The following is a 22,386-nucleotide window of genomic DNA, read 5'->3' as shown; positions in this document are numbered from 1 at the left end:
GCACTCTTCAAATACTTGAAAGGTTGTCACACAGAGGAGGGCCAGGATCTCTTCTCGATCCTCCCAGAGTGCAGGACACAGAATAACGGGCTCAAGTTAAAGGAAGCCAGATTCCAGCTGGACATCAGGAAAAACTTCCTGACTGTTAGAGCAGTACGACAATGGAACCAGTTACCTAGGGAGGTGGTGGGCTCTCCCACCCTAGAGGCCTTCAAGAGGCAGCTGGACAACTGTCTGTCAGGGATGCTTTAGGGTGGATTCCTGCCTTGAGCAGGGGGTTGGACTCAATGGCCTTGGAGGCCCCTTCTGACTCTGCTATTCTGTGATTCTATGACCCTTGGTCTGATCCAGCAGGGCACTTCTTATGTTCTTATGTCAACTTGTGGCCCTCCAGATGTTTGGCCTACAAGTCTGTCAGGGATGCTTTAAGATGGATTCCTGCATTGAGCAGGGGGTCGGACTCGATGGCCTTATAGGCCCCACCCAACTCTACTCTTCTATGATTCTTTGTATGTTCTTCGTTGTATGATGCAATGTTGTAAGGTCACTTTTGTGTGTTCAAAAATTGCCAGGGCCCCCTTTTCCAACAAAGAGCCCAAAGAGCTCATTTTTATTTTTCACAGAAAAACACAGGTGATCAAGGGTGTGTGTGTGTGTCATGACTGTTGCAGACCTTGCCTCCTCCAAGATAAGGGAGGCCCACTGAGTAGGGTGACCCTATGGAAAGGAGGGCAGGGCTCCTGTATCTTTAACAGCTGTATTGAAAGGGGAATTTTAATAGGTGTCATTTGTAGGCATGCAGCACCAGGTGAAATCCCCTCTTCATCACAACAGTTAAAGCTGCAGGAGCTATACTAGAGTGACCAGATACAAAAGAGGGCAGGGCTCCTGCAGCTTTAACGGTTGTGTTGAAGAGGGAATTTCACCAGGTGCTTCATGCATACAAAGGACACCTGCTTAATTTCCCCTTGCAATATAACTGTTAAAGATACAGGAGTCCCGTCCTCCTTTCCATAGGGTCACCCTACCGCCAAGGCCCTTCCAAATCCTAGAGCCAGCATGCTCAGCCAATGGGAGAATGGTAGCAAAGTTTACTAAGAACAAATAGGCCACCCCCACCCCTCATGAAGATCATGATGCCCCTTTCCTTTACAGTAGCTCCCATTACAAGCTCATTGTCCTTAATTTAATGTTCTCCTTTCTATCCTACAACTGTGTCCGTCCTTTTTCTTTTATCACCTTATAAACTTTCCATCTCTACCCATTCCCCATAAATTTATAGGGATACTGGTTTTCTTTTTTCTGGCAGGCTCCTGTGGTTTTAAAAAGCTGGAAGACAGGCAGAAGCTCAACCGGTACAGCTTTCCGCATCACTGCTTTGCTGTGCGCAGAAAAGCTTCACCTGCTGATTTTTCCTCTTGCCTCCCCTGTCCTCTTCCTTTTGTGTCTTACCTATTAGACTGGCAGGGACCTGTCCATTTAATTCTTTGCAGAATGCTTAGCCAAACCGTCAGTGCTGAATGAATCAATAAAAAAAGCAATGATGAACAATCATTTCTGCCAGACTGCAGCTGTTTAAAGACATAGAGGCCTTGCTGGGGTTGGGGGCAAGTCTCCCCCAGAGGCCATCTTTGCTAGGGTTGCCAACTTTTCAACTATCCTGCTGCTCTTCTGCAGGCATGAGCAGGCGACAACGTTCATCTCCATGCTGCAAGAAGCTTTACCTACTAAGGTTGTCGGCTCTTTTAATGACCTCTGCTCATGTGCATTATTAAACACAGGAGCAGGTGAGACCAGGTTTTCTTTTTGAGTCAACTGGCAACCTCATTTGCTCTTATGTGTACGGAGACGTTACTAGGGTGACCATATGAAAAGGAGGACAGGGCTCCTGTGTCTTTAACAGTTGCATAGAAAAGGGAATTTCAGCAGGTGTCATTTGTCTGCATGTCACACCTGGTGAAATTTCCTCTTCATCACAACACTTAAAGCTGCAGGAGCTATATTGCAGCTATACTGTGACCAGATTTAAAAGAGGGCAGGGCCCCTGCAGCTTTAACTGTTGTGATGAAGAGGGAATTTCACCAAGTTCCCCATATATACAAATAACACTTCCTGAAATTCCCTTTTCAATACAACTGTTAAAGATACAGGAGCCCTGTCCTCCTTTTCATATGGTCACCCTAGACGTTACCTACCATGGCCTCTGTCCACTACTTCCACAGGCTTCTGGGCCTACCGGTCAGCTCTGCTGCCACAATATAAGCCACTTTGTCTCTAGATGCCGTGGCTCTTTGGGGGGGGGGGCGTTGAGAGCATCTTGCCTAGAGGAGCTGCCTGGCCAGAGAACCGCCTTTCCCTGGGGCCTCCGTTGCTAAGCGCTGCTAAGATGCACCTGTTGCCTAGCAACCCTGTGTTGTGGATGCTGTTGCTGGGGCTCGGGGAACTACCACTCCCATGATGCTCATGGCCCTGCCCCACCTGAGAAGGGGGGGTTTACTGCTGTTGCCATGGTTGCAGATGCAAACAATATGGCTGCCCCCAGCCCTGCTGGCCAGAAGGCAGCTGGAGGTGTGCGGCAGCTGGTCCAGGAGGGCAAATAGAAGCCCACGTCTGCAGCATCATGGCCCATGAAGAGCTGGACGAAGAGAGCCTGAACGACTTGTACAGCTGGGTGGATGGCATCCCCCTCTCCCGCCCCAAGAAGAACATCGCCCGCGACTTCAGCGATGGAGGTTTGGGGTGGGGGGAGCAGAGGGGAAGGGGTGGGTGAGCCTTGCAGGGGGGTTGTTGTTGTTGTTGTTGTTATTATTATTATTATTATATTTATTTGTATCCCGCCTTACAAAGTTTAAAATATACATGGGGGGGGGGGGAACAAAACCATAAACAATTAAAAAAATACACAACAAAATTATAAGACATTAGCATAGATGGAGGGCTGGATTATGGGTTGTGTCCTGTGCCTTTCACAACAGGTGCACAAGGCGGATAGAGATCAGATCCGCCTTGCAGCCCTCCTCACTCTCTCCTGCAGCTCAGCCTCAGAACAGAACTCCTCGTCTCCTGCTGCTCACGCCTTTGCCTCCTTTTTAACTCCCCCCCCTTCTCGTGCTTCCTCCTCTGTGGCGAATTTTAGACTTGGAAGCTCCTTGGGGGCAGAGATTTATTGCACCACGCAAACCAACGACGCTTTCCACTTCAGTGTATATAAAAATGATGGCAACGGTAATCTGACAGGCAAAGGGCAAGCAGGGATGGAGGAACTGCCAGTTGGAATTATGCAAAATCAGGCCTTCCCCAACAGCCATGCTGCCTGGGGGTGATGGGAAGTGTAGTCTAACACATTTGGAAGCATCAGCTTGGGGAAGGCTGTGTAGAAGTATTATGAGCGTAGCACAGCATGTGTGAGTGAGCGCTGGCGTGACTTTTTAAGAGCCCCAAATATTATTTGGAGCTTCTATTACTTGGCTCCTGCCCACGAAATTCAGCTTCCTGGCGTGTTTACACATCACTCAAGCAACACCTGGGCCCTTGGAAGGTCTGTGGCTTGCATGGCCAGGAAGTTGATCCACATAGGTAGACGTCTAATTCTTGCATACTCAGACAGGTATGGAAATAGCAGGTGTGCCAGGAAAGGTTCACAGAAAGCTGCTCTGTAATGAGTCAGGGCTAGGGTGGCCCTATGAAAAGGAGGACAGGGCTCCTGTATCTTTAACAGTTGCATAGAAAAGGGAATTTCAGCAGGTGTCATTTGAATATATGGGGAACCTGGTGAAATTCCCTCTTCATCACAATAGTTAAAGCTGAAGGAGCTATACTAGTGACCAGATTTAAAAGAAGGCAGGGCACCTGCAGCTTTAACTGTTGTGATGAAGAGGGAATTTCACCAGGTTCCCCATACATACAAATGACACCTGCTGAAATTTCCTTTTCAATACAACTGTTAAAGATACAGGAGCCCTGTCCTCCTTTTCATATGGTCACCCTAGTTAAAGATACAGGAGCCCTGTCCTCCTTTTCATATGGTCACCCTAGTCAGAGCCTGGGTCCATCCAGCCCAGTACTGTTGGCACTGAGTGGCCATGGCTGGCTCTACAGGATGTTTCCAGCACTACTTCATTTATTTCTAAATTTGCATCTACGTAGACACATTAGGAAATTTTAGGCAAACCTATGTCTTCTTTTTGGGTGATGCCTCTGCTTTTGCCAGCGGGAGCCGGGGTGGGAGTGGGGATATGTAATAAGCTACATTTGGGCATTCTGCTATGATTAGAGTTACTATCAGACCACAACGAAACCTGTTTGAAACCTGCCTTCCAGGTAGAGTGGAAGGGAGTCTGTGGGAGGGGTCAAAGGAGGGGCTTTTGGACACTACTATCCCTTGGGACTCCCCAGCTTCCACTGCCCCTTTTCTCACTTTTATTTCCCATCCAGTTTTGGTGGCCGAAGTGGTGAAGTTTTACTTTCCCAAAATGGTGGAAATGCACAACTACGCTCCAGCAAATTCTACTCAACAGAAACTTTCCAACTGGCAACATCTCAACAGGTCAGTATCGCCGAGATGAATGCTGGCTTTAAAATCCACTGCTGTAGATTTCAAGGTTCCAAATTTTAAAATGGAATGTGCAATGTAATAATAATAATAATAATAATAATAATAATAATAATAATAATAATAATAATTGTTACCCGCCTCTCCCTCTGGATCGAGGCGGGGGTACAACACAAATAAAAACACCATAAAATACATACAACTAATTCAAACGTTTAAAACCAGTGCATCATTAAAAACAGCACACCATTAAAAAAGGCATCTTAAAATTCCACTGGGTAGGCCTGCCGGAAGAGATCGGTCTTTATGGCTTTCTTAAATTCTGGAAGACTGTTAAGTTGATGAATCTCTCCCGGCAAGCCATTCCACAAACTGGGAGCAGAAGAAGAGAAGGACCTCTGGGTAATAGTTGTCAGCCTTGTTTTTGTTGGCTGAAGTAGATTCTTCCCAGAGGACCTGAGTGTGTGGGGCGGATTGTACGGGAGAAGGCGATCCCGCAGGGAGCCTGGACCCAAACCATGTAGGGCTTTAAAGGTGATAACCAACACTTTATACTTCACCCAGAAACTAAACTAAAACCGTAGGATTTCCTTGCCAGAATTTATGCGCCAGTTTTGAGAGGGTTCTGATCGGGGTGGTAAATAAATATCGGAGCATTTAAAGTTTGATATTCCCTGGAGCGCTCCCTTTTTTTCTGTGAATTTCACCCTGTTATGCTACAAAATTCAACAAAACCAGCTGCTTGAAATCTCTCATAGGTGCCCTTCACTAAGTAAATATGGTGTGGTAATGTCTCCATGACCAGCATGTGCTGTGGACATATTGATATGTTTTGGGAAGGGAATTTATTTAATGGAGTGTACCTTTTTGCAGGAAAGTGCTGAGCAAGCTGAACTTCTCCATCCCGGAAGATGTCGTCCGGAAGATTGCCCAGTGCACCCCTGGGGTGGTGGAGCTTGTCCTGCTCCCACTGCGGCAGAAAATAGATGAGAAGCAAAAGCAGGTCAAGATGTCATCAAACTCCTATCAGGTTCGTAGCACTCAGGAGGCAGCGGGCCACAAGGCCCCCATCAGGTTTATGGAGCAAACCTCAAAGTCTTCCGGTGTTCCCTTTTCTTCCACCCAACACCGAGGTTTGGGATGGGCAACAGTATTCCTCTTGTTTTTTTCAAACTTACGAGCAGCCTGTGCAACAGGGCACTATTGTGCCCATTTTACAGATTGAGGACCTGAGGCTGAGAGATAACACCTTGGCCAAAAGCACCAGCAGCCCTTTGCTAACATCTCAGCCAAGTCTGAACTCTGGTCTCACACACCTAGGTGGAGCTCTTAACCTGGAGGCTGCACTTTTGCCTCTTGTTACACTATAATCAGAGTTGTCCATACTATATGCCTACGCCCAAGAGAATTCAAATTCTGCATTGAGCATATGCATACATACACACACACAGAGTCTATTTTTTTTAATTCTGAAGCCAGTATTAGAAGGAACACATCTTAATGCTATTACCTAATTTTGTGTCCGTTCCGAGAAATGCAGAAAAGTGGGAGCACTGGATAGCTGTTTACAGAGCAGAATCGACATGCAATGGAAACATTCTTCCTGGTAGTCCTGGAGGAAACTGGGCAGCACCTGGGGGAGAGCTCAGAGAAGCGGGAGCCAAAAGCTGCAGAGTTCACCTGTAACTCAGGCAAGGGCTGAAAGGTGACCTGGAAGTGTTTATACTGGGTGGCCAAGGTCAGCAGCAAGCAATGACCAAAGTGCGGGTGGAGCTCAGACAATATCTGCTACAGGACGACCGTGCCTTTGCACAGCTGGCGCTCATTTTAAAGGGGCCTGTGCAGGTGAACATTCCGGGGGATCGTGTCCAATGTTTGTAGTGGCATGTGCTGAAAATCACCAAAAACTACACTTTAAACTCATGACATTCCGCATAGAGTAGTCCTTGCCAGTTAACACTTTGGCCTCTGTACTGCAGTTTGCACCTGTGATCTACAGAGGACAAAGCCTCTGTAGATCACAGGTTTGAGGCCCCTGTCCGCGTGCCCACGGACAGGTTGTGACGGTCCCCATCCCACAAAACAAGGAAGTGGCCACCTTGCTTGCTGTCTCCCTGGAAGGCAGCAGGGGGCGCAACGTTAGCTTCCAGAGGATCCGTTTCAGACACCGAGAAAGCCGGAAGGAATTTAAGGCTGCAATCCTGTTTGCACATTAATTTCCAAAAGATCATATGGTAATGCAAGATTTTAAAAGATTGCTATTATGCCAAAATGTTTCTTGCTGTGCTGCATACCAAAATCTCTGGAAAGATGGATAAACCCGGTCAGGTCAGATCTGTTGGCCATTCTGGTTTAAAGTTAGACCAGCCTTCCCTCACCTGGTATCCTCTCAATGTGGTGGACTTCTGCTGCCATCACTCCCAGCCAGCAGGGATGGAATGATGGGAATTGCAGTCCAACACATTTGGAGAGCACCAGGTTGGGGGTGGCTGACACAGATGTTTGATTTGGCATGGAAGGGAAGGGCCGGCAAAATTGCAGCCAGGTAAACACTAGTGCAGAATACTCCCAAGTAGATGTACTGGGCAAACAGAGGCTTACTTTCCCCAAAAGTAGACAGCCTGCATCTGGGTTGTACCACTGAAGTCTTTAAGTGTCAGTTCACAGGACTGAATGCTCCACTACACACACTGCACACAGAAAGCTAGCATGACAGGGGGAAGGCTAAAGTAGAACCCTTCTCCCTGCCTCCTAGTCTTCTATATGCAGGGAATTATTTTTGTATGGAAGAGTTTTCTATTATATGTGCCCCCTCCTCCAGAGTGGTGAGGTACAGCCCAGAACCAGCTTGGCTGCTTCAAGGAGAAGTAGGCCACAGATGAGGATGCCAACGATGATGATTTATTGCATTTCTATACTGCCCCATAGCCGAAGCTCTTTGGGCAGTTTACAAAAGTTTAAAACATTAAAAATCAATATACAAAATTTAAAACCACAAAAACATAAAACAGACAGCATACAAAGACAACATAGATCTAAAACCAACTTTGAGCGCTCACCTAAACCTAAAGACAGAGCTGGGATTAATTAAAAACTAAACATATGCTGCTAAATGCCTGGGAGAAGAGAAAAGTCTTGACCTGGTGCCAAAAACAGAACAATGTTGGCGCCAGGTGGGCCTCGTCGGGGAGATCATTCCATAATTAGGGGGCCACCACTGAAAAGGCCCTCTCCCTTGTTGCCGTCCTCCGAGCTTCCCTCAGAGCAGGGACCCGGAGGAGGACCTTAGATGTTGAACGTAGTGAGCGTTCATGTCGGGAGAGGCGTTCCGTCAGGTATTGTAGTCCCAAGCCGTGTAAGGCTTTATAGGTCAAAACCAGCACCTCGAATCAGGCTCAGAAACGTACAATGAAAGCAGGGCATAGATGCCCACTGGTAACAGCTGCTCCGGGCTGGAGTGAGATGGCGATGGTGCCATGCACCCCTGCCTTCCTCCTTGAAAAGGACCCCCGCGCTGCTGTGCAGGTTAATGCAAAGCTCCCGGGACTTCTCCATGCCTTCCTCCATCTCCCTTCTGCTTCCTTCCAGGGCCGTCCAGCCACCACCGCCGTGGGCTGCTGCAGCCTCTGCTCTTTTCCGACTCCGTTGCCCCAGGTCTTGGCTCGTTTTGTCAGTCGCTGTTCTTTTGCCTGCTTGGAAACCCGTCTTGCGCCTTTTCCTCCCTGCCTGCCTGCCTGCCTGTCTGTCCGTCAGCCCAAGCCACAAGGCTGGGTAGGCGGTTAGGATTGCCAGATGCTACTCATTTTAAGAAAGTCCCCTTCATTTGTTGCCCGTTATTCCCAAAGAATCAAGGATACAGCAAGAGGGAAGGCGCTTAGACGCCCCGAAGAGAAGAGAAGACGTTCTCAGGTGCCTGAAAGCACTTTTCATTATGCCCAACACATTATTTTATTTATATATTGCCCAACAGCCTAAGCTCTCTGGGCAGTTTACAACTAAAACCATAAAATCCAGATTAAAACTTTAAAATCACATGAAACCAGAATAAATTACAGTCCAGGGAAGGCTTGTTGAAAAAGATATGTTTTTAGGAGGTGTTCAAAAGTTATTCCCTTTTCCGCCTCTCGAACCACACGAGGGTTGTTGTTTTTAAAGAAGGTGGGGGCCACTACAGAGAAGGCCCCGTCATTGAGGTTCTTCATGGCGCCATTCCCTTCGTGTTGGGGTGACGAGCAGGGCCTCATCTGAACATCGTAAATGTTTCCTGGGTGTATATAAGGGGAGGAGGTCTGCTAGGTATCCTGGTCCCACGTTGTTTAGGGCTTTGTAAGATAATAGCATGATCTTGTACGTGGCTCGGTACCTAACGGGCAGCCAGTGCGGTTCTTTTAACACTGGTTTTATGTGGGCAGAGCTAAGCATCCCCGTGAGCAGCCTCGCTGCTCCGTTCTGCACATGCTGCAGCTTCCGAATCACATACATGGGTAGCCCCACATATGAAAAGGACTTTCCTTCCTCAGGGCCTGCTTCTCTTTCTCCAAATATGTCGCAAAAACATCTCCCCAATGCTTCCTCTGTTTTGAAACGCTACATTATTCCAAAAGGTCAAAGCCCAACCTCAGTATAACGGATGTGCTTGACTCCAGGCCAACTAGAATCTGGAAGGTCCAGATTTGGCAGAGTTAGACCCAATGAAAGGAGCAGGTCTAACATGAGTCTCATTCATTTCAGTGGGTGTGATCGAAGTAGGACTATTGCATTGTAACACTGGATACAACCCAAAGTCATTAGGTTGACTTCGTTGTAACTCTGGATACAACCCAAAGTCATTGCCCTGCCTTGCTCTCAAAGTTCTCTCTCTCTCTCTCTCTCTCTCTCTCTCTCTCTCTCTCTCTCTCTCTCTCACTCACACACACACACACACACACACACACACACACACACACACACACACTGTTGAGGTTAGTTTGCTCTGTTTTTGTCAAGGAATGATGCAGGATCTGGAGGACTGAAGTGAAGGACTCATGGAGCACTGGGGAAGGAGGCCAAGAGTTGGGGACAACAGCTGGGGTCAATAGCAGGATTGTCTTCACACCCCTGTAAGAGGGCTTTGAAGCAAGGATGACTTCTGTCCTGTACTGCAAAATGCTGAGAAAATGACACATTCAGAGCTCTTAAAGTAGGGATGAGCAACTTGTGGCCCTCCCATGTTTTGGCCTACAATTCCCATAATCTTTCACAACTGGCTATGCTGGAGACAGCTGATGGGAGTTGTAGTCCAAAGCATCTGGAGGCCCCACAAGTTGTCCCTCCCAGCCTTAAAGAAGTGGAGGCTTTGCCCTGGTTGGGATCTGGCAACCCAAGGCCCTCAGATAAGGTCTGGGAGCTGTCCTAAGTGCTGAAAGCCCCACACTCATTCTTTGGTGATAGCAGGGGAAAGGGGGACGAGCTAACTAGGCTTTGGGTCAAGGACACCACCCGTGTGAATGCCCCACTGGGACACCAGCACAGCAGCAGCATTCACATTTATGCTGTGTTTTGGTCAATAAAGGCAGTAAGCCTATATACACCCCAGTTGCTGGGGAACATGGGTGGGAGGGTGCTGTTGCACTCATGTCCTGCTTGTTCATCCCTGGCCGATGGCTGGTTGGCCGCTGTGTGAACCGAGTGCTGGACTAGATGGACCTTGGTCTGATCCAGCATCAGGGCACTTCTGAGGTTCTTACAGCTTTAGGAAGCCCGGGGCTTCCCCGCCGCCCAAATCCTTTCTGGGGGCCTTCCCCATTAGAAGCAACTGTGTTTTATCTCCTGAGCCATGAGGACTAGTAAATTGCTGGCTTTTTACCACTAGACAGCAACTCAGAGGGACTTGTGGGCTCCTCAGTAACTCCCGATTAACTTTACAGCTTGTACCTGAGAATGTTTAGCATGAAGGAAAGATATGGGGAAGAGAACATATGCTGAGTGGGGTGTCAACGCAAAGAGAAAATGATGTCTCACCATATCCCCGGGAGACAGACACAATGGGATCTACTATGTCCCACCCAGTCCAGAGACCATGAGGGAGAATGGACCTTGGTGGACGGGGAGCCTGCTGGCTTATGAAGGTGCCTGTGTTCCCCACAGCTGTAAGCTCTACTATGACACCCATTTTAAGCCTTTTACTGCAGTCGGAGTTTCTGCTGGAAGATTTATTTATTTATTTATTTATTACATTTCTATACCACCCCATAGCCAAAGCTCTCTGGGCGGTTTACAAGATCAGCATGATGGAGATGTTCCAGGGCTTGGAGGTAGTTGAGAACGTTCAGAAGAAATCTAGAAGTTGTCAGCAAGAAGAAGGAGAAATTGTATCTCAGCTGAATTGAGGATAATAATATACAAGTAGGCAAGACCTACGTTGGCTGCTAGTGAACAGATGCACTGTGACTCATTCATCAATGGAATTAGCTGCCCACAGCTGCTATGGAGCTCCTTTCTTGGACAAATTCCAGAAGAGGAGCCAGGTTAGGGCTGAGTCAGGTGTGCCTAATACTTCGCTCGACGGACGGCAGCTGAGGAGATGAATGGCCCCCGCTAAAACGCCTCCAGCTTGTGACGTTTGATCTGCGATAGCCCATTCACAGACGGAAGCCATCGTTGGTCATGGCGGTCGCTGAGTGGTGGTCCGTGTGCGCTGGGACTCGTGCCCAGTCTGTGCAGCGGCGCAAAGGCAATGTGGAATGCCGACCGCCACGGGGGCCACAGCTACAGGCCCTGTGTGAGTCCTGTGCTTTGAACTCAACGGCGCTTCTGAGTGAATCGGGCACAGGACAGGACCGCGGCTGGTTTCTCAGCACAGGAGAGCGTTGCTGGATCAAATCAAAGGTCCCTGCTGTCCAGCATCTGGGTTCCAGCAACGGCCAGGAAAACCCCGCCAGAGCTGAAGCAGAGCCAGATGAGATGGGAGGCAGGACCGTTTATTTATTTATTTGTTTTATTAATTTATTTATTACATTTTTATACCGCCCACTAGCCGAAGCTCTCTGGGCGGTTCACAAAAATTAAAACCATAATAAAACAACCAACAGGTTAAAAGCACAAATACAAAATACAGTATAAAAAGCAAAATCAGAATAAAACCACGTTCCACCAGTCCTGCGGGGAGACCATTTTCTCTTCCCTCCCCACCATGTCTTCCTTTCATTTCATGTCTTTTTGGACTGTAAGCCTGTTGACAGGGACTGCCTGGTTTTCATTGACTGCATGTAAGCTCCTCTGGGAGCTGTTTTGACTGAGGAGCGGGCTAAAAATGCTTTTAAAAAAATCATTGATGAAGGTGACAAGGCTTCCCCATCTATTCCCCCCCTCCCCAGAAACTGGTGCTCAGTGGCGCGCTGCTTCTGTGAACCTGGAGGTTCTGTTTATCGTAGAATCACAGAATAGTAGAGTTGGAAGGGGCCTATAAGGCCATCAAGTTTAGCTGTCTTATTTATTTATTACAATTTTATTCCATCCAATAGCCAAAGCTCTCTGGGCGGTTCACAAAAATTAAAACCATGAAAAGCACAACGAAACAACCAACAGCCTAAAAACACAAATACAAAATACAATATAAAAAGCACAACCAGGATTAAAACCACACAGAAGAAATGGATACAGATTAAAATACGGAATTAAAACAGCAAAGTTTAAATTTAAGTTAAATTAGGTATTAAAATACTGAGAAAATAAAAAGGTCTTCAGCTGGCGACGGAAGGTATACAGTGTAGGTGCCAGGCGGACCTCTCTGGGGACCTCGTTCCACAGCCGGGGTGCCACAGCAGAGAAGGCCCTCCTCCTGGTAGCCACCTGCCTCACTTCCTTTGGCAGGGGCTCGCGGAAAAGGACCCCTGAGGATGACCTTAGGGTCTGGGCAGGTACATATGGGAGGAGGTGTTCCTTCAGATAACCTGGCCCCAAGCTGTTTAGGGCTTTAAATGTCAATACCAGCACTTTGAATTGAAACTATTAATCAAAATATGATTAATAGTTAATTAAAACATTAATCAATTTGCAAAAAAAGAAAAGAGAAAAGAAGCAATGAACAGAGCCCGGTTCTCCATATATTTCTCTCCTGTTTGAATACTATCCTTTACTCCTAGGATGCAGAACCTCTTTCAGCCTGAGGGCCCTGCTCCTGGTAGCCACGTGCCTCACTTCCTTTGGCAGGGGCTCACGGAGAAGGATGCCTGTGGATAATCTTAAGGTCCGGGCAGGTACATATGGGAGGAGGTGTTCCTCCAGATAACCTGGCCCCAAGCTGTTTAGGGCTTTGAATGTTAGTACCTGCACTTTGAATCGAGCCCGGACCTGGACTGACAGCCAATGAAGTTGTAGAAGGACAGGCGTGATGTGGTCTCGCTGGCCAGTCCCTGCTGTCTTATCCTCATAGCAGACCCTCTCCCCATTGCAGTACTTTCTGTTCAGCCAGAGAAGCTTTTGAGACAGGAGATCTTGTTGTCATCAGGACTGGCCAACTTCTAGCGCTGTCATTCCCAGCCCAGACTTAGACATCAGTCAGCTCCACAGAACTCTTCTCCTCAAATCTGGCACCACAGGTCTAAAGGGACCCCCGTTTTGGAAAGGGCGATCTGGCAATCCTTTGTTGGCTTCCGTGTTGTCGCTGCAGAGGCTGCTAGCTAAAGGAGCGTTCCGTGGCACCCCCCCACTCCACCCGAACCCCACAAGAGAGGCTTGGGCCTACTGCTTGCTCGCTCTCTTCCCAAACTCCAGGCTGAGAGCGCTGGGATTGGTTTAAAGTGCCCTGGAGATGTGGCTGCACATGGCTGCCTGCTGGTGGAGGGACTCCCAAACGTGAAGCTCCTGGCTCATCTCCAAGCCTCCACCACGTGCAGGTCTTGTGTTTCCCCATTAATGGACTAGTGGCCCAGTCTGTTGGTAGCCTGTTCACCGAGACCGTTCCTTTTGCTGCCTGTTCCCTTTGCCACCATGACAGCACTTCTTCTGCCCTTCTGAGAGGCTACTAGTCTCTCCTGGCCTCCAGCCTCCTTTCTGTTACGATACACACACATGTTGAGAATCAAATTGGCACCAGAGTGGTGCACCAGGGAAAAGTGGGGGCCCTGGTTCAGAGTGGCCAATTCTGGGGGGAAAGTGACCTACCATGGATAGGGGAGGGGGTAATTTAATTGAGCGACACTGATGCAAAAGGGGGCCCTTTTCGTGGAGAAGACAACAGCAGCGGGAACCCTGAACTTTATGGTGTGAAAACATGTTTCCTTTACCTCTCAATACAGGAACTAGGAATGCGCTCAATGCTGGAAGAGAGCAACTATTTGGATACAGGTAGGATCACTTAGAACAGGGGCGCTGTTGCATTATTTAGCTTGAAGTCCGGGTTGCTACTCAGGAAACCTCTCAGGCCCAACATGTCCAACCCAAACTGGATGGAGCCACCCACCCTCCCATGATCACAGTCCTGTCTGGTTGAGTTAAAGGTTTCCATGGGAGCCAATCTGAAGTGGTTGCACATACTGGAAGAGCAAGGCAGAGTCAAGTCAGGCCATGCAGGATAGGCAGGCCTTTCAGTACCCTGCGCAGGTCTATGCTGGCTAGAACTCATTCAGGAAGAGCTGTTGTCTCAGCAACATGCAGAAGCCTTCTCAAGCCTTAGGAAGGCTGGCAGGTCTGGACTTGCTCTTAACTCTGCCTCTGAGGACCTATATACTTCTTAAATGGTCATTGTTCATTTCTGCAGCCACTGAATCCTGCAGCATGGAGGCAGTGATGTTTGCATCAGAGGGTTACCCTCTGAGTCCAAAGACATGGTGTGGCCTGGATTGTCCCAGAATAGCAGATGATGGGTTACTGGATGAAGCCTCCTCACCCCTGTGAGCCAGAGGAGGAATCGAGGCTGGAGAACAAATCTCTCTCTCTTTCGCACACACTTATTTTAAAGTGGTAACCCTTTTAGATCTGGGACCAATTAGTTTAACTTGGAGAATGAAGGACAGCCACTTTGCTCTCCTCTCTCCTGGCCTTCCCCTCTCTCCATTAGCAGCCCAGCACTGTAAACTTTCCTTTTCAAATTTTTCTAAATGAACCTGAAGTTCTGACAGGGTAAATTTCAAATTGAAGAAACAGCCACCATATAACTGTGGCAGGTGAACATCATGGTGACAATGCAGTGACAAAATTGAATGGGAAACTGAAGCTAAAAAGCATGCAAAACCATCACATCAGTGTAAAGGAACGAGACCTGCGGAAATGTTGATTTGCTACAACACGATCTAAATATGCAGTAAACCCATTCTCATGGTAAAAGAAATGTAAATGTCTCTTTAAAAATAAATAAACCGAGGATAGCAAATGAAGAGCTCTGGGTAAAGGGCACACTGAATCTCAAATGCATTCTGTCTTTGCTTTGTCATGTTCTGTCTTTGCAGAACACGAAAGGTCCAACATGTCTTTCTCCTCATGCTGTCTGCTTTGCATTATACAGGCTACACTTCAAAGCCCAAACCCAACAGCACCGGGGTTTATATCCACAACTCACCTGGATCTGAAAGGTAAGCTTTTAACTGTCCCAGGGCTGGCAATATGGGGGCAGATATTTGTTGGTTAAGCAGGGGTGAGTAACCTCAAAGCAGCTTAGTCAGTAGATCTATATAGGGCCTGGTGGAGTATAGAATCATAGAATTAGGGTGACCATATTTTGAAAACCAAAAAGGAGGACAACATGGTCGCCCCCAAGGGGGCATGTCCAGCACCAAGGGGGCGTGCCCACCCGAACATAGCCTTGGTCACATGTCTGATTTTACAGCACACATTTAAGACAAATCTGTTCTACATAACAACTTAATGTTAAAATCACTAAAATAAAGAACAAGTGAGAGATTCAATGTATCTGAAATTAACTTCACTCACTCCTACTTTTGTAGGTTTTGCTGTACTTTGAAGCTTTTGCTCTACTCTGTGTGTTACATTCTCCCCTTCCCTCAAATATCTTTTCTGACTGTATCTTCACTCATTGCAAGCTGCTGTTGTTGTTAACAGGGTTTGCTACTGGCCCCAGATCTGTTTCAAATTTGGTATGGCTAAAGCTCTACCTAAAAGCTATCATGGTGCCAACTTTCAGCTCTTTATCTTTAAAAATGACAGTTTAAAAAATAATTTAAAAACCTCATTTTTAAAAAAAATCCTAAAAAATCAATGGATGAACGGATCCATTTCAAATTTGGTGTGGCTAAAGCTCTACCTAAATCCTATCATGGTACAAAGTTTCATCTCTTTATCTTTAAAAATGATGATTTTAAAAATAATAATTTTAAAACCAATTTTTTAAAAAATCCTAAAAAATCAATGGATGAACGGATCTGTTTCAAATTTGGTGTGGCTAAAGCTCTACCTAAATCCTTTCATGGTGCAAAGTTTCATCTCTTTATCTTTAAAAACGACAATTTAAAAAATAATTTTAAAACCTCAATTTTTAAAAAATTCCTAAAAAATCAATGGATGAACGGATCTGTTTCAAATTTGGTATAAGTAAAGCCGTTCCTAAGAGCTACCATTGTGCCAAGTTTCATGTCTTTATCTTAAAAAATGACAGAGTTACAAGCATTTTTGTTAATTCCCATTAGAGCTGCTCTTTGGGGGGAAAAATCCGGATTTCCCCTCCCCCTCCCGGATTTGCCATCAAAAACCCGGGCAAATCCGGTCATATGGTCACCCTAATAGAATAGCAGAGTTGGAAGGGGCCTATAAGGCCATCGAGTCCAACCCCCTGCTCAATGCAGGAATCCACCCTAAAGCATCCCTGAAAGATGGTTGTCCAGCTGCCTCTTGATTGCCTCTAGTGTGGGAGAGCCCACAACCTCCCTAGGTAACTGATTCCATTGTCGTATTGCTCTAACAGGAAGATTTTCTTGATGTCCAGCCAGAATCTGGCTTCCTTTAACTTGAGTCCATTATTCCGTGTCCTGCACTCTGGGAGGATCGAGAAGAGATCCTGGCCCTCCTCTGTGTGACAACCTTTCAAGTATTTGTAGAGTGCTATCAGGTCTCCCATCAGCCTTCTCTTCTCCAGGCTAAACACGCCCAGTTCTTTCAGTCTCTCTTCATAGGGCTTTGTTTCCAGACCCCTGATCATCCTGGTTGCCCTCCTCTGAACACGCTCCAGCTTGTCTGCGTCCTTCTTGAATTGTGGAGCCCAGAACTGGACGCAGTACTCTAGATGAGGCTTCACCAGGGCTGAATAGAGAGGAACCAGTACCTCACACGATTTGGAAGCTATAGGAGGAAGCAGTGCAGGTCCTTCGCTGCCAAACTCTGCAGCGCGAGAGCCCTGGCCCTTTGCCCTGCCATGGCATGAGCTCCCAGGGCTTTAGCAAGGCTGCTGTGCTGTATGCCCATGCTCCCCAATGTGGATGACTCTGTGCCATGCAACAGCCTCACAGCATGGCTAGGACAGGGCAGCGAGGAGATGATCGCATGGCAGTTTTAAAGGCTGGGAGAAGAAGCAAAGGGTTGATTTGCCCTTTGCAATGAGGGGTTTCCAAAGTTATTGCAAATCAGAAGCTCTCTCTCTTACACACACACACACAAACTCCCAAATCCCCCCATTCCCAGGCCCCAGGTGGATGCTCTGCTGGTGATGGCCAGGTGCTTTGGAGGAACTTGTGTGAGGGCAGGGAGCGTCCCCCGCTTTGGGGCCCTCCTGACCTCCGGGACTGTTCCCTCTCTCTAGGGATGGTAAAGGGCACCAAAGCTACACGGTGCCACTGCAAACCGACGCCAACCTGCGCCTCCATTTGGCCGAACGGGAGCAAGCCCTGCTGGCCTGCCAGGAGACGGTTCAGGTGAGGACGGCGTGCATGTGCTCACTCTGGGGATCCCAGCAAAGTACGTTTCCTCCACCCCACCACGATGCTCTCTGGTCTGGTGCTTCTCGGATCCACAGGGCTCCCTTTCCCTGTCAGGTGAGAGTACGGGTGCCTTTTGCAAGCGTGCAGGTGGAGCAGGTGGGAAGCCGGTGCACGGGCTAAAATGCAGGCCGCAAAGGCGGAAGCAGGGACACCTTGGGCAGTGACCCCCCAAACACCTTCATCACACTCATTCCATTTTAGAGAAGCTCAGGGGGCGGGGGGGTTTCAGTGGTGGGTGGGGTCAAAGGCAAAAGGGGTGTGGCCGAAGGTACCAAAAGCAGCACCCTAGTTTAGCCTAAAACTCTCTTCCTGCCAGCAACTCAACCTTTTTGAATGGGTGGTGGTGGAAACAGCTCAAAAGCACCAAGCAACTGGTTCTCAACAGAATCCCCCCCCCGGGGGGTTGGAATTGTAGGGTTCCGGGGGGGGGGAATTGGGACCACTATTCAGCAAAGTATGATGTCCTGTAGATTATGTCTTCCTACACATGTTATTAAAAACGTCCCAGAAAAGTGTCATGTTGTCTGCAAAAGCCAGGCCTTTGCGCTCTTTTCCCTCCCTCTTTCCCTCCCTGCCTCACAATCCTAGAAGTTTCAAGCTTCCCATTTAAAGGGGCAACGCAAAGCATGGGGGCTGAGAATGTAAAAGGGGCCATGCTTTGCGTTGCCCCTTTAAATGGGACTAATATAGAAAAAAAATTTTTTTAAATATTATATGCATATTATTTGGAATGCACCTTTTGAGTTAGACTATCTTGGGAAGGGGGGAATTATATTCTGAACAATGGTGAAAGGGGGGAATGGAGCAAAAAAGGTTGAGAACCACTGGAGGTTGCTGGAGAAGGGGTGTGGCCAAATGTGGGATCCCAGGGGGCCAGATCCGGGGAGGGGGCAGGGAGGCAGGATTGGGCCCATCCTTGCTTTAAAGACCGCTTCCGTCGTCGTTGAGAAAGGTTTTAGCTCCTCCGCTCACATTCCAACGGCAAAAGTTATTCACTTTAGCTCCCCAGTCCGGTAGGTAGGTCAGGTACGACTGGGGGCTTTGTCTGGACAAGGGGTTTGCCCCGGGGGTGGATCCGGAGTGGCGGCAGGTCATCTCTATGACGCAGCCGCCATCCCGAACTCATCCGGGGGCAAAACCCCGAAGCTCCGCTTAAAAAAAAGAAATCCAGGCACTCAGCCCGACTTTCTTCTTGCTGTGGAGGCGTGGCACAGCCAGTGGCGACCCCTGATTGGTCAGCTTCGGCTGACAGGGAAGGGGGCAGGCCGCCTCCCCCCACCCCGGTTTTTTATTCCTTTTATTTTTCTTTATCTGTACATGAACGAAGGGAGGGGGGGAATAGGCTGTGTCCGCCCGCCCCAGTGCCACGCACAGGGGCTTGGGTGGCACTGGTGGTTGGTGTGGTGGTGTCAGCGGGAGGTCCACGGGAGGAGAGCTGGGTCCGGGCGTCCCTCTCTTCCTCCCCCTCTGGCTCCCCCCCAATTTTATTTTATTTTTATCCGTACATGCGAAGCTTTGTGTGTACAGATAAACAAGAGGGAAACGCCTGCCTCCTCACCCACCCCCAGTGCCCGCACCATGCACACAGGAGCTTGGGCAGACGCTCGGCACGGCAGCGGCTACTCTGCACTCCTTCCCGTGCAGATGCCGGGAAGGAGCGCAAATGCGGGAGGCCGCGGCCCCAACGCACCGCCGTCAAGACGAGCGCTGGGATTCCATCAAAGACCATTTACCAAGAGCCTGTTGTGCCGAACTATACAAAAGCCTGTAGGTAGGAGGAAGAGGGGCAATCATGCAGTTTTTACCTTGTACACTGCCTTGAGAGGGTTCCGCCCTTAAAGGCAGCCTAAACATAATTTAAAATAAAATAAAGAAATGCTTCATTATCGGGGAACATCTTTCCAGCTCCCTACACAGCACCCTCTCTGCTTTCACTGTATGCCCGTTTTGCGCAGAAATGCCACATTTCCTTGAATCTCAGACTGGGTTAGTCATCAGGACAGGCCTATCAGAAGCTGCTTGCTGAGCACCACCTACGGAACTCCCTGCCACAGGACGTTGTGGCAGCTGCATTAGGACTGGTACCTCTGTGCTCTTTCCACCCAGAGCTGCTGGAACTACTGGGAGGCACTCAGAAAGTAATCCCTTTACCTCTCCCCTTGTCTCAGATCCTACAGATGAAGGTTCGCAGACTGGAGCATCTCTTGCACCTGAAGAATGTCAGGATCGATGACCTCACTCGGCGATTGCAGCAGGCAGAGCAGAAGCGGAAATGAATGAGCCAGCTCTGGGGTGAACTCTCCAGCCTTGCAGATGGTTTTAAGAAGGCCTTCCTTTTCCCCCAGATGCCTCCACCCCCCCACCCCCTCTTCCTTTGCCTTAGCTGCCTTCAAGCTCCGGGGAGGCTGAGATGCCGTCTAAAGAAGGACCGGCAGAGATCCTAAGTCTAAAGTACACACGATATCTCCAGCCAGCTCAGAGACCCGGCTTCTTAGCCAGTTCCCAAGGCCCCATGCAGAGCAGACAAACTCCGTTGGAAGAAAGACGTGGATGGATGGGGTGCGTCCTCCGCGGCATCCTCAAAGAGGCCGTGCCCTTCGTTCTCCCCGCCACGTCATCAGCTGCATGGATGTCCTGCATTGCGGTGGCTGCGCGTGCCCCGTATAGGCCCCAGGAGCTGATCGCTGTGCCAGAGACTTTGCCTGCTTGGGTCTGGGGATGGCTGTGGGAGCAGCAGGCCGGGGTAACAGCTCAGCCTCGTCCACTTCCAAACCAGGAGGAGCAGAGCACCTGCCCCCAGAGTTCCCCAGCCAGGAAGTCCCTCTCTGCCAGATTGGTCAGGAGATGCGCAGGCCTGTCCCGTCACCCTGGGACCTGTTGTTGTTGCACTGGCTGGTGGCCCCTGAACAGCTGGAAAGCAGCGGAGCAGACAGGATGGACAGGCAGGGCGTCCCGTTATGTCCGGGCAGTCAAATTAACAGGCCTCCTCAAGAGAAGTCTGCTAGGTGTCTTCAGCTCTAGTATCTTTGTACGGGAGCTTCTGAGGGAGGGATGTTGATTCCCGTTGGGAAGCATCCTTCTAGGGAGGGCCTCACCACATGGGCATTCCTCCAGTGGGCCTCTACCACCCCTAGCACTGTCTCTGGCCTGGAAAACCGCCCTGTGCACTCCTGTCTCCATCCCATTAAGCACTGAAGCTACCGGCCTGGACATCTATCCCCCCCTCACCCCCCACCGCTACAGGGGTGAACTTTTGGCTGTAGATTCCACTTCCGCGCCTGCTGTAACCCGTGGGGGGGGGCAGACGTCCCCCAACAGGGGAGCCACCCCCAGGCAATCCACATGTGAATACTTTTGTGTCTTTGTCCGTGCATCTGGTGTGAGGGGGCAGCGTTTATCCCAGGCGTATAGGGGCCAGTGCAAGGCCTCATCACAGTAGCCAACTTCAAGGGTTGTCGCCTCTTGCAGGCAAATGGGAGTCCTGGGCAAAAGCAGAGTGCAATTCGTGGCAGGTGCAAATTGAGTCATAGCAGCTGCTAGGATCTACCCAATATTGCTCGGTTGCAGCCCCCAGCCCTGGGGCTTGCACACAGGTTTGCTTCCCCTGCCCCTCATTTTGGAAAAAGTCCAAAATGTCCTTATTTTTGCAACAACAACAAAAAATTAGAAGAAGCTTTCATTGTTGTAGGCTGTAGCTCAGGAGAATTGTCCTGAATAGTTTGGGATGAAACTTTTGGGGGCATTGAAGGCCAGGCACTGACCGTGCCCACCTCATCTCTTCCTCAAAGCCCCCCACCTCCAAACTCTCCTTTGTATTTGCTGTAACTCTGCAAATTTGGTCAAGCCAGTAGGAACGTAGGTTTTATAGCCACACCCCTTCGCCTGATTTTTCCTATATGGGGAGGCAGTCGGGATTTCTTAATATCATTTCTTAATATAATTATTAGCACCTTCATCCGATTACAAATTTCAGGATTCTGCAGGGGAATCCATGGTATAGAACTGATTTAAGGGTGTCGTGTAAATGTTCCCATTGGCGCCACTATCTTGATACTGGCAGGCCTGATATGGGACTCTGGCCGTGGGAATTAGGAGATAATGCATCTGCCTCCCCCTTCACCCCCGGCCCCTCCTCATATCTAGACCTGGCTTGGCAGCAGGCATGCGTGTGTGTGTGTGTGTGTGTGTGTGTGTGTGTGTGTGTGTGTCTGTCTGTCTGTCTGTCTGTCTGTCTGTCTGTCTGTCTGTCTGTCTCATAATAAGACTGGAGAGTTCAGGAACCCTGGACTGGAACTTGTTATTATCTTGTAACCTCTACTTTTCCTTCCACTTTTTTTTAAAAATACTAGACTTTAGCAAACTCAGGGATGCAAAGGAAAATGGAAGAATAATACGTGTTTGTGTCCAGTGATTTTTCAGTGCGAAGAGAACCAGGCATTGTTGGAGTTTTGCGTTGTGCTTTCTCCCATCAGAACTAGCTGAGCTATAGAGATCAACCATGAAGCCCACCTGGTGCACATCCCTACTCTGTTTTGGGTCCTCAGCGCCTGTCATATAGACCCATGTAGAAACCCTTTCTAGCAAGCCCCATTTCTGGTCCAGTGGATATACATATCTAATACCTCCCTTGTAGATGCCTCTACACGAGCCATATTTCAAATGGAACGCCATCCCTAATGCTGTGTGGACTTTTATTATCTATTGTGTGGGATTCCAAGTTTGACATCTGGACCATTGTGTGCCTTGCTCTCTTTAGCTCCCATAACGATCTCTTTTTGATGTAGATCTCCAGGAACTGCCATGCAGGTCTCAAGGAGGTGCCCTTGCCTGTCATTGGGTAGCCGTTCAAGAGCCTACGCCAGCCTTCCCCAACCTGGTGGTCTTCAGACATGTTGGACTACAACCTGGCCAGCATGGCAGAGAGCACAC

General features: G+C 48.8%; 1 protein-coding gene across 1 annotated transcript; it reads left to right on the top strand.

The window, feature by feature from the left end:
* The first annotated feature begins 2,620 nt into the window (after window positions 1–2,620).
* On the top strand, window positions 2,621–19,733 carry SPEF1 (sperm flagellar 1). The gene is made up of 7 exons (XM_063135680.1): window positions 2,621–2,732; window positions 4,435–4,546; window positions 5,426–5,582; window positions 13,831–13,879; window positions 15,036–15,102; window positions 17,280–17,391; window positions 19,626–19,733. The coding sequence occupies exons 1-7, from the start codon at window positions 2,621–2,623 to the stop codon at window positions 19,731–19,733; spliced, it is 717 nt and encodes a 238-aa protein (XP_062991750.1).
* The last annotated feature ends 2,653 nt before the right edge of the window (window positions 19,734–22,386 follow it).

This window comes from Elgaria multicarinata, chromosome 10 (assembly GCF_023053635.1).
Source record: "Elgaria multicarinata webbii isolate HBS135686 ecotype San Diego chromosome 10, rElgMul1.1.pri, whole genome shotgun sequence".
Lineage (NCBI taxonomy): Eukaryota > Metazoa > Chordata > Lepidosauria > Squamata > Anguidae > Elgaria > Elgaria multicarinata.
This window is presented reverse-complemented; position numbering and strand designations above follow the sequence as displayed.

Bases quoted from the DNA above. Each gene is read 5' to 3' on its own strand.
- SPEF1 (XM_063135680.1), top strand. From the start codon at position 2,621: ATGGCCCATGAAGAGCTGGACGAAGAGAGCCTGAACGACTTGTACAGC. The intron at 15,103-17,279 runs GTAAGCTTTTAA...CCCTCTCTCTAG, and splicing joins AACTCACCTGGATCTGAAAG to GGATGGTAAAGGGCACCAAA. The intron at 17,392-19,625 runs GTGAGGACGGCG...CCCTTGTCTCAG, and splicing joins CCTGCCAGGAGACGGTTCAG to ATCCTACAGATGAAGGTTCG.